This window comes from Simochromis diagramma, unplaced genomic scaffold, assembly GCF_900408965.1.
Source record: "Simochromis diagramma unplaced genomic scaffold, fSimDia1.1 OVJJ01000171.1, whole genome shotgun sequence".
In the NCBI taxonomy this organism is placed as follows: Eukaryota; Metazoa; Chordata; class Actinopteri; order Cichliformes; family Cichlidae; genus Simochromis; species Simochromis diagramma.
The window spans coordinates 918,430-932,131 of NW_024387222.1; the positions used below are offsets into that span (position 1 = coordinate 918,430).

Below are 13,702 nucleotides of genomic sequence, written 5' to 3' on the forward strand. Positions count from 1 at the left end.
AGTCCTCTGAGTCACCCAGCTAAGCCCCAGCAGGGCTCCTGTCTGCCTCCAAGTCTCCAGAGACTCTGCCTTTGCAGCCAATCTTCAAAGCAGCCCCTCCACTGTTAGCAACACGTCCGACCTCCAGAGAAGTTCTTTCACCTCCTCCGTTTTCATATTGTCCACATGTTCTGACCCTCTTCTCCTCTCTGCTTCCGGGCCAACCCCACCATTGTTTTTGTTCTTTTACTTTTCTGCTCTCTGGTTTTCATTTTAGTTCTGGATAAAAATCTTCTTACCGACTGCTGTTACCGTCAAATCTGAGCTTCTCTTGGTCGACTCTAAATCAACATTATCCAGAACCAACAGTTTCTCTATAACGATCAATAACTCGCCGGTCTCTGTTTCTTCCTCTGTGAAAAGTTTGGGTATCATCCTCGACAGTACTCTATCGTTCAATTCACACATTAACAATGTTACTCAGTCTGCATATTTTCAATTGTGCAACATTAATCGTCTCCGTCCTTTTCTCACTCCACATGCCGCTGACATTCTTGTTCACAGTGGTTACTGCTCGGATCGATTACTGTGATTCACTTCTTTTTGGTCTTACTCAAAAATCCATTAATAAACTTTAATGTGTCCAGAACTCTGTGGCTCGTATCATCACCAGGACCCCTTCTATAGATCTCATCACTCCCAGTTAGATATCACATCAATGTCAAAATACTTTTGTACACATTTAAGGCTGTTCATCATCATCTCTGATGATGATCCCGTCTCGGTGTCTTAGATCTCCTTTCTCTCTCTCTCTAGCCCCTCCCCCCGTCTTGCCACGATGGGGAGCTGCTCTGCTCCTCGACTCTGGAATTCTCGACCTCCTGATTTAAGAAATATCTCTTCCTTCTCTCTCTTTAAGTCTAGACAAAAACTCACTCGTTCAAAATAGCTTATCCCACATAACCTCTCCATCACAGATATGTTAAATTAGTTTTATGCCTTATGACTTTATGATTGTGTAAACTGCCTGCTTTTCTGTTGCTTTTCTTATTCTGCTGTGTACAGTGTCCTTGAGTGTTCTTCAAATAAAATGTGATCAATTTAAACTGATGATGGTGGTACTCTAATGTTTCCATTACTGCCACCATCAGGCCAAACCTCGCTATGATTATAATTATTTAAAGTTGTAGTTATTCTGGGACCACTAACTTTTGTACATTTTGTTTGTACATTTACATATTTTACACTATTTAACCGTTTTTGTTTTTGTTTTTAAAGAAAAGCAGAACAATGTGCAGCCAGAGTTTATTTCAATGTTTAAATCAACACACTGAAGTTACAGGTTGCAGACATGGTACAGAGAGGGTGGAGCTGCCTGTAGCTGTCTGTGGTGCTGAAGCTTTCAAACATTTCATACCAACACTGACTACAACTGTGACCACAGGGGGGCAGCATAGAGCCAGAGAGTGTTAGTGTAGCTGTTCACCCCTATAGTAAGAAACAAGAAGACTGATGAAGGAAAAGCTTCTTCCACTGGTGTAACACACAGGTTTGTATGAAGTCACACTAACTAACCAGCAGTAACCCACATTTGATCAAAGCAGGGGCAGAACTTTAATAACAGGTTATAATGTGTCATCACAGTTGTTGTCAATCCAAACACACTTTCTGATTGTTGCTGTTTATTGTAAAAGAACAACACACTTGTGGTCTGACCTAATGCTGTAGTGCAACAACAACTATACAAATGTGAGCTCAGTGCAGACTAGATGCTGACTCACTGCAGCCTCTTGTGGTACAAAGTGGTATTACATGAGAGTACAGGCTGACATTAGCTGGATGCTAACTTCAGTTCATATATGATGTGTTGAACATGACGTCAGAGATGTTTTCTTTATATTCTGTTGATGTTTTAGTTTTGAAATATTTCAAAGTGTCTCCAAGTTAAATGTTGAACCTTTAATATAGCGACACTTAGAGCTCTGAAGCCGTTTTCTCTCTTTTACATTCAACCAATAAGTTACTGAGTAAGTTATTTTATCTGTAATTAAAGTCATCAACACTTAAAGCTTTATATGAAATATTGTTTTTCAATATCATCAAAAAATACAACTTCCATATAAATGCAAAACTAAATATATATGACTCACATAACACAATTAACATTTAATGTCTTTCTGTCACTTTCACATACACAGAGGTATAAAAATGTCCTTCTGATGTTCCAGCTGATCAGAACCTTTAAAATTCTTATTAATCAAACATATTTTTTGCTGAACTTTTAGAAACAAGACATTTACTGTAGTTTTAGGACCAACAGACTGATGAATAAACCAAGTAAACCAAAGTAAAGACAAGCTGCACTTTGACTTTTATTAGAACAATTTGCTGGAACTACAGAGTAATGAAGTACTTCAAGTTTTGTGTGGATGACTTCCAACCTTACTGTACAGCACAGAGCACAGAGGGACAATATATGTAATCAATATATGATGCAGAATGAACAAGTAAAGACTGTAAGCTGAGTCTGAGGCTCATGCAGGACATTTCATAGTGAGGTGTCTTTGGTTGGATTATTCAAACATTTACATCAAAGCACCAAACTCATTTCTCACAGATGAAGGTCTTTGATTCATAAGAACTTTGTGTCCATCTCCCATCATTGTCACAACAAGCTGCATAGTAAGCCAAACTGTCACTCTGCTGTCCTGCTGCCCAGAAGCTGTCAGAGAGATCAATATGATATTAAACTGGACTAAATTGTTTCTGCTTTTCTTTACATTCAATTTGTGGGGCTGGTGAAAAAACATCTCAACTCATATTTTGCTGGTCTAACTTCTAAAGTATGGTTCTGAACTTCTGGAATAACTGCGACAGCATTGTAATATGAAATAGTCTCACGTTTCTGTCAGCAGTGATCCATCCATCCATTTCCATTCATGTTTCGGAGAAGTGCGTTCCAGACCAATCCAGGACTCTCCTCCAAATTTACTGACAAATTCCTGTTTGAGAAGAGACACAAATATTGTCTCCAGTCATAATTCAGCACTTCTGTTGTAGTGACATCATCTTGTGAACATGTCTGAAGGAAGAATAACTGTGATGAAACTTTTCTTCCCTTGTGCAGAAATCAGAAAGAGCCAAAGAATCAATGAATATCAGCTCCTCCGGTAGCTCAATAACAAACTCACATAACATTTCATTTTACTGAGTTTCATTTACCAAAACAAAAAAAGAGAGAATTATATTTACCACTTTTTTAACTCTACTTTCAATCAAAGTATTTGTTCCATAAATTCCTCTTTGCTTTAGAAATTTGTTAAATAAAATGTCTGAATTTGCAATATTACATTTGAATGTTAAAAACATAAACTCTCAATATGGAAACAAAATAACCAAACACAGAACTCCAATCAGAGCGGAGAAGGAAGCAGGTCAAAGACTGACAGCAGGTCAAAGACACAAGTAACAGATGACTGTCAGCTCCATCAAGTCACACAGACATGAACAAACACACCCACCTGTTCTTCTTTGCTGTTATCATCACCAGATCAGCTCCTTTATCCTGACACAGTTTTCGACTCTCATACCAAGTTTTTTGTCTCATTGAATTTAAAGTAACAGCTGCTTCCAAACCCTCGTCCATCGATCAGGACACTTCTCTTAAAGTCAAACACATGTTTTAAAGACAGGTGTAATTCACTGAGTATCAAACTGAAAAAATCTGTAATGTCCATGTATTATTATAGGTTATATTCTCCTTTTCCCCCAACATGATTTAAATTCATTTGAACTCAGCACAAAACATTTATAATTAAAAATGATTCAGTCAGGTGATCAGTGTGTAAATCTGATGTTTTTAACATTTGTTTAACATCTCTAACCTACTACTGTGTGCTGTGGCTTTCTTCATCCTGTAGCTGTTTAGATTTTTAGATAATAATCATATCATAACTGATCTGTAGCTGCTGCAACTGACTGTTGTCGGCTTCATACTGAGAAACAATTGATGAAACAGTCAAAGAACTTGATAAACATGTTTTTACTTATTTGTTTTTCTTACCTGCACAGTTGTTGTTTGGTTCTGCAGCTGCTGTTTTATCAAAGTAACTAAATATGTGTTTAGAAATTTAACAAGAAACAGACTGAAAACATGAAATCTACAACCGTGAAACACAACAACATCACAACAATGACTGAAAATCACAATCACACTTTTGTATTCACTGTCTTTGTAATTTACATGTGGATGTTTCTCCTCTGGTGGAAACAGCAGAAGTGAAGCGCACAGCTGAAAATAATAAAACTCATAAATGTCACTCTGCCAGGAAATCTTACTGCATCATCAAATATTTATCAGCCAATCGTTTAAACCCATCTGAAAAATCAGATATGCATCATAGAGAACAGCAGGAAAGAAACAATAACACGTAAAACTGTTTTCAGCATGAAATGATGTTGGTCTGACTGACAGCAACTGAAATATTTAAACAGGTATCACAAGCAACATCAGAAAAGCTCAGTGAGAGATTCAAACAGAAATAATCTTCTTCCTCTGCTTTGTCAATATCAATAAGAGTCAGAAACTTGCAGCCATTGTTCTTTAACATGTCCTGTGGGTGGAGGTGTTAGAACTACAGGAAATCTGATGAGCTAAATACGTATCAACTGTGAACAAAAACCACTGACAAGATTCAGAATAATTGTTCTCAGTGTGGTGGAAGGTGTTAGAAATGAAGTCAGAGATGTTATCTTTAGGTTTTTGAAAGAACAGACAAGCTGCCGTGGGAATCAACACTTCCTCATATCAAGGTGTTTCCATGTGATCAGGTACTTCCTGTATTTGCTGTGGCAGAAGGACACGTTCTGGTTGTGAAGCTGCATGTTTGTTGCAGCCAAGATCCCATCTTTGTAGCTCAGACTGCTGAAGACTCACACTGACTGCCTGCAGCATCTCATATAGCACACACAGCATCAGTGTCTATGATACAGTAACAAACTGAACTTTGACCTGTTGTTATGACTGTCATCATATTTGTGTCATTTTGTGTAACTGCTGTGTTTTTCTGTCTTCATGCAAAGCTCTGCATGCTGTGCCTCAGCTGTGACTGAATGAGAGGATGATAACGGGCATGTGCAGGTACTCTGCTGTGATTGGTGCACCAACATGCTGCTTTATGATTACATAAAGAGCCAAGATGGCCGCCGTCTGCAGAGGACTCGTTCAGCTTTTCCTTGTTCCAACCTGCCACACCTGTGCAGCTCTCACTCTCTGTTTCCTGTTTCGCTCTGAAGGAGTTTGTAGGGCTGAGCTGCCTTTGACTGTGAACAGTTTCTCCTGTTTATGTTAGTTTGGGAGGTCAGCTGAAGTTTGCTTATTTCTCTGATACTATTTTTATCAGTTGCATTTGTTGATCTGTTTAATAATTAGAGTTTAAATTAACAATAACACCCAGTCCAGTCAAAGGAGTCCCTCAAACCAGTGTTATCCTTATGCCAACAACAAACAGGGATAAATGGGGAGGGTTGTTGTCAGGAAGGCCATCTGGGGTACAATTCAAACATATAGATAATCACTAAGATTCCTGCACTGGTGGTGCTGTTGCTCAGCAGTTTGCCAACAGTGAAAGAGAAGGAAAGGCTAAAATATAGAGGTGATCTCAGATACTCTAAACATAGAAGTAAGACTGATAAATGGAATGATGTGGCTGATATATCCAAATGAAGGAAGGTAGATTTGTGTGCAGAAGACCAGATAGAAGGGAAGCAAGGCCTGGAGCACTTACGTTCACACTGCAGGTCTTAATGCTCAATTCCAATCTTTTGATCAAATCCTATTTCTTTTGTCTGGTTGTTCACACTACAAATAAAATGTGATGGCAAACGCGCTCTAGTGTGAACTGTTCACGGCCCTCAAAGCTGCCCGCATGAGCAAAAGAAGACGTCATACACAACACGCTCTGTTTACGGAAATAAAAATGGCGGCTTCAGAGCTAGTAGGTGTTGTTGCAGCAGTCTATCAATTTCTGCACAGTCGTAACCAAAACATTTTTTCACAAATTAATTACAGAAAGAAGGACACTGAAAAAAAAAGAAGAAAAAGAGCCTGTGATTTAACAATGGCCTTGTTTGGAGCAGTGGCTGCTACCACCGTGCAGAGGTGTATATGGACACAGAGTCGTTTAGCTTGAATAGAATTGTCTCACCATATGCCAATCAAGTCCAAAACCTCAGTTTCTGTCCATTGACTCGCTTCGTCTCCAGTTTCTGCTGCCATGCTTCCTCGTTTGTCTTCTCTGGCACTGATAATTGGCGTCTGTCTTGTGTCAGTGACGTAAAAGACGAATGACATGACCATTCAAACAGCAGTTGCTTTCTAAAACATCAGATATGTATCGGATTCAGTACCACATACGAAAGTGACCCAGGTCCCATTTGAAACATCGAATTTGTGCTGTTCAAACTGTCATACCATGATCGGATACGAGTCGCACAGGGTCAAAAAAGTCAGATTTGCTGCACTTTCACCTGCAGTGTGAACGTAGCCTTAGACGAAGTCAAGCAGTTCTGCCAATAAGGAAGGGTAATCTTGAAAGAAGAGTATCTAAGCAGTGTTGTGGAGGTGACGGGAATGCTCTACACAATCATGGATTTGAAGCTGTAAGTTGAAGGTATGATGTTGATATTGTCAGTGTGTGAACCCCACAGGTTGGAGGTCAGTTAGAGGAGAGAGGAATTCTGGAGTAAGGTGGATGCAGTGGAAGAGCCACTTTGTCCAAGAGTGGTGATTGGAGCAGACTTCAGTGGACATGTAGTTGAACAGAGGTGTTGGGTAGGGATAATGTGAAGAAGAGAAATGTAGAAGGACAGATGGTACTGGACCTTTTAAAAGAAAGGATGGAAATGGCAGTGGTGAACATAAGTTTCAAGAAGACAAAGGAACACAGGCCGGTAGAGAGGAGCACACAGAAGGACGAGATCTTATTGTATCTTATCTTACAGTGTATGGAGAGGATGATGATCCCAGCTAACATCAGGAGGCACAGCACTGCTAGACCCAGTGTAGCACATCTGAAAGAGCCCTTCTGGACTGAAGGACTCTTAGTCTTTGGTCCTGTTAGAAAACAGTGCAGATGTTGGTTTGTGGTCATTTCGTGTCACTGCCTTTAATAGACCTGTGGTTGTGGTTGGATGAGCTCAACTTCACAAAATAATCAGATACCAAAATACATCTTTATTGTGATTAACCCTCAACCAACCAAACTATTTATGCAAGACGTCAACTGACTAAAGTTATAGAGCGGGTCGTTTATGACCTTACATTTTAGAGTAATATATTCTAAGTGGCTCTTTATTTTTTTATCATACATACACTGTTTTTATTAGCTGTCAAACATATTCTAACCTGATATCATTACTTTTGTTTTATTAAAAACCAAAAAAAGAAAAAAAGAAGCGGTCTTGTTTAGAAAGAATACGTTTTCTGAAACTGCGCTTGTGTCTGAAAGCTAGCAGCTGTTCATGCACACAGAGCTCAGCAGCAGGCAGATAGTATTTGAGTAACAGTTACAAACATTGTCTGAACATCCCTGAAAGCAGCAGCGTTGTCCATAACCATCCACTGTGCTGGTTTATCATTAAGTCTAAATGTGTTTTCTATGCAGAGCCAACTGTATAAACAGTTAATATGAAGAAATCATGCTGCATAAGAAAAGAGCAAATCAGGTACAAGGTTCATACAGCACATGCAGTTCATTGGGATTAAAAGCTGACTGTAACAAACTGGAAGTAAACAGATTATTACAGGTGACTTACCTCCTCCTTGTGATTGAATTCCAGTGTGAGCAAAGTCTGCACTGTTGTAGATACACGTAGTATAGATATCCACCTCCCTCTGCTCCCACTCTGCTCCGTCCTCCTTTCTGCTGTTTCTCACCTTCTTTGATAGATCTGGTTTGGCATAGATATGTGAGGACATCTTGAACAGACGGAGACACTGAGCAGGAGTTTAAACTGTACTCTAACCGTTGTGCACTGCTAACTCTGGCAGATACAATGATATCCTGTCCTGACACTGATGTCACTTTTGGCCGGCCTTCTTCCTGCTTTCAGAACGGAAGAAACTTTTCAGAAGCAACAAAGAAACACAAACCCACAAAACCTCGGCTGTGCTGAGAGGAGCATTTCTTTGTCTTTATATTTGTAAAGCCTGAGACAAACTATAAAAACACTTGTTTAACAAAAGAATAAGTGCATTTTGATCTGCTCAATAAAAAGTGAGCTTAGAGATATGGTAAATGGTCAATGACCTGTATTTGTATAGTGATTTACTTGGTCCCTAAGGACCCCAAAGCGCTTTAAGCATCCAGCCACTCACACACACATTGACACAAGCTACACTGTAGCCACAGCCGCCCGAGGCGCACTGGCAGAGGCGCCAGCACAAACAAATTCAGCCTTTCGCTTGTACTTTCTCAGCTCCACTTTTATTTCTGTTGCATTTTAGAGAAACACACCATTTTGACTGCTTAAGATTGTAGATGCTTTCATTAGATCATCTCTCAGTCATTGAGCGCTAAAACAATGATGGACTGTAATGTTCCCATTACTGCCACCATCATGCCAAATCTTATTTAGGTATTTTTCAGATTTCCTTCTCCTTTTGTTCAAGACCGAGCCTTCTGATGTTATTATGCACTGTAGATGATGATTCTTCTGTAATATATACTTTATATAAATTTAATTTATAAATTTAAGTACTGAATAAGTAATTTTAAGGAGTGTGTGATTTCATGATGTTTGTAATTGTAATGTGAAGGCTGGTGAAATGGAGGATCCAAAGTGCAGACTCCGGAGACAAACTGAACTCAAAAACAAACAAAAGGTCAACGGCCCATCAGTCCAGAACCAGGCATTTTAGGGGGCCGGCCCGGAGGTCAACAACACAAAAGTCCAAAAAACAGTTCAGGAGGCCGACCGCAAAGCCAGTGGCGGCGATAGAGCAGGTCCGGAGGCCGGCCGCAATGAGGACGTGCAGGCCAGACAGGACGAGGTGAGGCAGGACCAGATGGAGCTGAGACCTCTGGTTGAGATGAAGCAGAACCAGCCCGTGCGGAGGCCTCAGGCAGAGACGAAGCAGGACCAGATGGCAGCATGGCAGCTGCAGGCGACAGATTTGGTGGTGTAACAGCAGGCGCCGGTGTGGGAGCAGCAGGAGGTGGCACTGTAGGCGACGGCGTTACTCAAAAAGTAACAACCTTCCAAATAACCTTACGCAGACAGACAGAACACAGCAAGCTGAGGGTAGATCGCGACACAGACAGATGTATACACAGGGCTTAAATACACAGAGTGGGCAATCAGGGAATGAGAGACAGGAGGGAAACACAGCTGGGGCAGCTCAGGCCTGACGAGACAAAGGAAGCAAAACCAGATGCATTACATGAGACACAGACTTTCAAAGTAAAACAGGAAACATAACACAGAAACACAGACTTGACACAGGGTACAGCAGACCGGGAAGACAGCAACTATGGATCACAGACAGAAAAACAGAAGACTACAACTCTAAACTAAGAATAATCCTATAACCCATAAGTCACAGCTAGAATATAATGAAATCAACAAATCAAAGAACCAAAACAAAATCACTGGGTCGATGACCCAGCACCCTAACAGTATCCATCTTTATTCACTTGTTATATACCTTATGGGAAAATGGCATGAAAACTGTAAAATGTGCTGTTATAAAGTTAGATTGTATAAAAACAGAACTTATTTCTTATTACCTTTAAATATTTAATAGTTTAATCTTCTTTATTATTATTTTTTTTAGTTTCAATATATATATGAACCAAAACTGTGACCACAGGGGGGCAGCATAGAGCCAGAGAGTGTTAGTGTAGCTGTTCACCCCTATAGTAAGAAACAAGAAGACTGATGAAGGAAAAGCTTCTTCCACTGGTGTAACACACAGGTTTGTATGAAGTCACACTAACTAACCAGCAGTAACCCACATTTGATCAAAGCAGGGGCAGAACTTTAATAACAGGTTATAATGTGTCATCACAGTTGTTGTCAATCCAAACACACTTTCTGATTGTTGCTGTTTGTTGTAAAAGAACAACACACTTGGAGTACAGAGTGTGTATGGGGAGTATGTGCGCTGCATTTATTTGTGTGTGTCTCTATGATAGGTGAGTATTTGTATCTGTGTACATGAGGGTAAGAATGCATGTTTGTGTCTTCTAAGAAGCTTGGAAAGAAAAGCGTCTGGACTTCTTTAAGTTGCTTGAAGACGTTTTCACCTGTTCTCTCTGTTGAAAATGTGAACATTGGCATCCTCGAAGGAGTGTCCTTTAGATGCAGATGGACAGAGTCTTGTCCCGTGGAGGTGGTTCTTGTGTCTGTTTGTCTATGTCTGTCAGGTCAGGTATTAAACTTCACCTCTCTCAGTACATGTTGCTCCCCCTGTGGTTTCTCCACTGGCTGCTGGCTGAGCCCCGCACCTATGACTCTACTCAGCTCATTTCTACAGTGGGATGCAAACGTTTGGGCAACCTTGTTAATAGTCATTATTTTTCTGTATGAATCGTGGTTGTTACAATAAAAAATGTCAGTTAAATATATCGTATAGGAGACACACACAGTGATATTTGAGAAGTGAAATGAAGTTTATTGGATTTACAGAAAGTGTGCAAGAATTGTTTAAACAAAATCAGGCAGGTGCATAAATGCGGGCACCACAAAAAAAGAAATGAAATCGATATTTAGTAGATCCGCCTTCTGCAGAAATTACAGCCTCTAAACGCTTCCTGTAGGTCCCGATGAGACTCTGGATTGCGGTTGAAGGTATTTTGGATCATTCCTCTTTACAAAACATCTCTAGTTCATTCAGGTTTGATGGCTTCTGAGCATGGACAGCTCTCTTTAACTCACACCACAGGTTTTCAAGGTTTTCAGGTCTGGACTGAGATGAACGTTCCAGAACGTTGTTCCTCTGCATGAAAGCTTTAGTGGATTTTGAGCAGTGTTTCGGGTCGTTGTCTTGTTGAAAGATCCAGCCCCGGCGCAGCTTCAGCTTTGTCACGGCTTTACAAGTAACGGCGTTACCAACGGCGTTACTTTTTTCAGTAACGAGTAATCTAACTAATTACTATTCCTATCGTTACAACGCCGTTACAGTTACTAACAAGAAAATGTGGTCCGTTACTATTTTTCAACAAACAGACGGCTGAAGCTGTGTTCAGCTTACCGCATCCTATAATTATACCCTGGACCCCAGAGGGTTAAACATTTTTTTAAAGTAACGCAGTAGTTACTTTTCAAGTAATTAATTACTTTTTTGAAGAAGTAACTAGTAACTATAATTAATTACTTTTTCAAAGTAGCTTGCCCAACACTGGTAATGACATGTTCCTTAATAGAGCTACTCAGTCAGTATTAAGACTTTTTGGAATACACAAGTTTTATTCGCCACAATGAGTCCAGGACAGGTATTATATGTTTTTGGTAGAATGCCTCTGAGTGATTAAAGAAATCAGTTGAAATCCTTTATGCATTCTTGGTGCATGCAGAGGTGCCTCTAAGTTAGGCAGATAACTGGTTGGTGCCCAAAGGCAATAGCACCAGCAGGGGGCCCTTAGGACTGACAAACCAGACACAGCAGCAATGTACAAAGTTTGCAGTGACAGTTAGAGACATGACCTTACTAAGGGGCCCCAGCTGTCTCCATTCAGTCGTACTGCAAGGGTCATTTATGAATCATTCTACACAAACATAAGCACTGATGCCAGCCAGTGAAAACTAAGGTGAGATAGACCCTCGGGCAGATATTCTTTTGGACACATGTACCAGAACAAATACAGCATCCCACGTTATCTTTCTCTGTCTTACACACTTGCTATAAATGCTTAAACTGCTGCCACTGTCATTATTGAAACCTGCTGCTGAAATCAAATTTAGAATGAGACAACACATTTTAACAGTAAACCATGAATTAAGAGACAAGTCAGCTTATTTTGCCTCATGTTTCCTAATGTCCTTCATCCTGAATCCTTCCATAGCTGCTGTGTCAGAGCTTCACCAGGTGAGGTCTCCACAGCACTGGTGTTATGTAGTGATGTTTCGATGCTTACCACAAAACACACACAGATCACAGATGAACATCCTCCCCACTCCGCCACCCAGCAAAACATGCAGTGTCTACCTTCTTTAATATATATGTTTGTGTATGAGTTCCTGGTATTTTTGCTTGATACAGTCGTTCCTGGTGAGTCTCTGGGAGTGTACTCAGAGCCTTAGGATAAGTTCAAAACTTGAAGGATTTGAGGAGTCTTTCTTCAGGTAAAAGACAAAATGCAGTACACACAGTATGACATTGACCCTTAGACAAGTGCTTGCTAAGACTAATGCTATTCTGACACTTTCACCTGAGAAAAAGTGACCCAGCAGACAGAAGTAGACAACACATCAGTACAACAGTGCAATTAGAATGATTCCACAACTCAACCGAAAGCTCTTGAATCCAGTCGAGATTTTCCATCTGCCTAATTTCAGTCAATTTACCAATTACTCTGAAAATAGGGTCCTAGAAATTACAGCAAAAAAAAGGAGCATGTTAGATCACTGGGTTTCAGTATAGTACAAATGCCTTATTGTTGTGACCTTAAATAGTTAAAGCCATGAGTATGTTATTTACCACGTGTGGGACCTCGGTGCTGATGATTAACAGATTTTAATCAGTGTGGTGTGGTTTGAATAAAGTTGGCAAAATGTTGCTGGAAAGTTCTGTTTTCTTTTTTTTTCTTCAAGAGGCAATAAAGAGCAAGGTAGGGACTGAAGAGGATGCTACTCTTCAGTCTTTGGTATGCTGCTGCTGATGCCTGAAGATCTGGACAATGAGTGCCAAGCCCACCATGACTGAGTGGAGCTCAGAGACCAAGAGAAAAATGGCAGAGAGCCATTGAGCAAGAGAAAAGCCATGCAGAACATTGACAACTCAGGTGAGCTTATAGGGAAGAAGATTTAAGTGTGAATCTGTTTTTCCCCTGTGAATATCACTGGAAGCACTGATATTCTGATGCAAAAGGATGCAGGAAAATGTTCTGTATTCCTAATGTTGGACCTCACATCAGCCTTTGCAGCCCTTACATTCTAATGAATGCTCTTGGTCCTCTTTCAACATTTGTGAAATCGTCTATCAGGAACCTCGGGGTAACCTTTGATTCTGCTCTTACTTTGGATGTTCACGTCAAATCTCTGGTTCGGTCCTGCCTCTATCATTTAAGAAACATTTCTAAATTGAGCCCCATAGTATCTCATACTGAACTCATACTGTGACACTGTTGCTTATACAGCTGCAGTGGCTCCCCGTTGAATTCAGAGTCCATTTTAAGATACTAGTTCTGACCTCCAAAGCTCTTCAAGCACAAGCACCAGCCTACATCACTGAACTTTTATAGTGCTATGTCCCTAGGAGGTCCCTGAGGTAATGCAATCAGGGCTTGCTTGTTATTGAGCACACAAGGCTGAGAACTAAGGGAGACGCAGCTTTTGCCACTGTGGCTGCCAGACTGTGGACTCAGTGGTCACTTTTTAAAAAAACAACTAAAACACATCTTTTTAGAATTACATTTTGTTAACTTTTGTCTGCTTTTGTTTTATACTTTGTGAAGCACTTTGTGATCTTTTTATATAGAAATGTGCTATATAAATATAAAAT

At 40.2% G+C, this 13,702-nt stretch overlaps 1 protein-coding gene across 2 annotated transcripts in view; it reads right to left on the reverse strand.

Annotated features, from left to right (window-relative positions):
• Window positions 1-2,132: 2,132 nt before the first annotated feature.
• The window catches only part of LOC120746571 (CD209 antigen-like protein E), a 38,416-nt gene continuing 26,846 nt past the window's right edge, over window positions 2,133-13,702 (reverse strand). Inside the window, exons 5-6 of one of the 2 annotated variants that reach the window (XM_040051998.1) lie at window positions 2,881-2,981; window positions 2,133-2,701 (exon numbers count right to left, since the gene is read on the reverse strand). In XM_040051998.1, coding sequence (XP_039907932.1) covers window positions 2,584-2,701; window positions 2,881-2,981 — 219 coding nt within the window. In that variant the 3' untranslated portion in view covers window positions 2,133-2,583. The remainder of the gene's footprint in view (window positions 2,702-2,880; window positions 2,982-13,702) is intronic. The other variant, XM_040051997.1, reaches the window with a different exon arrangement.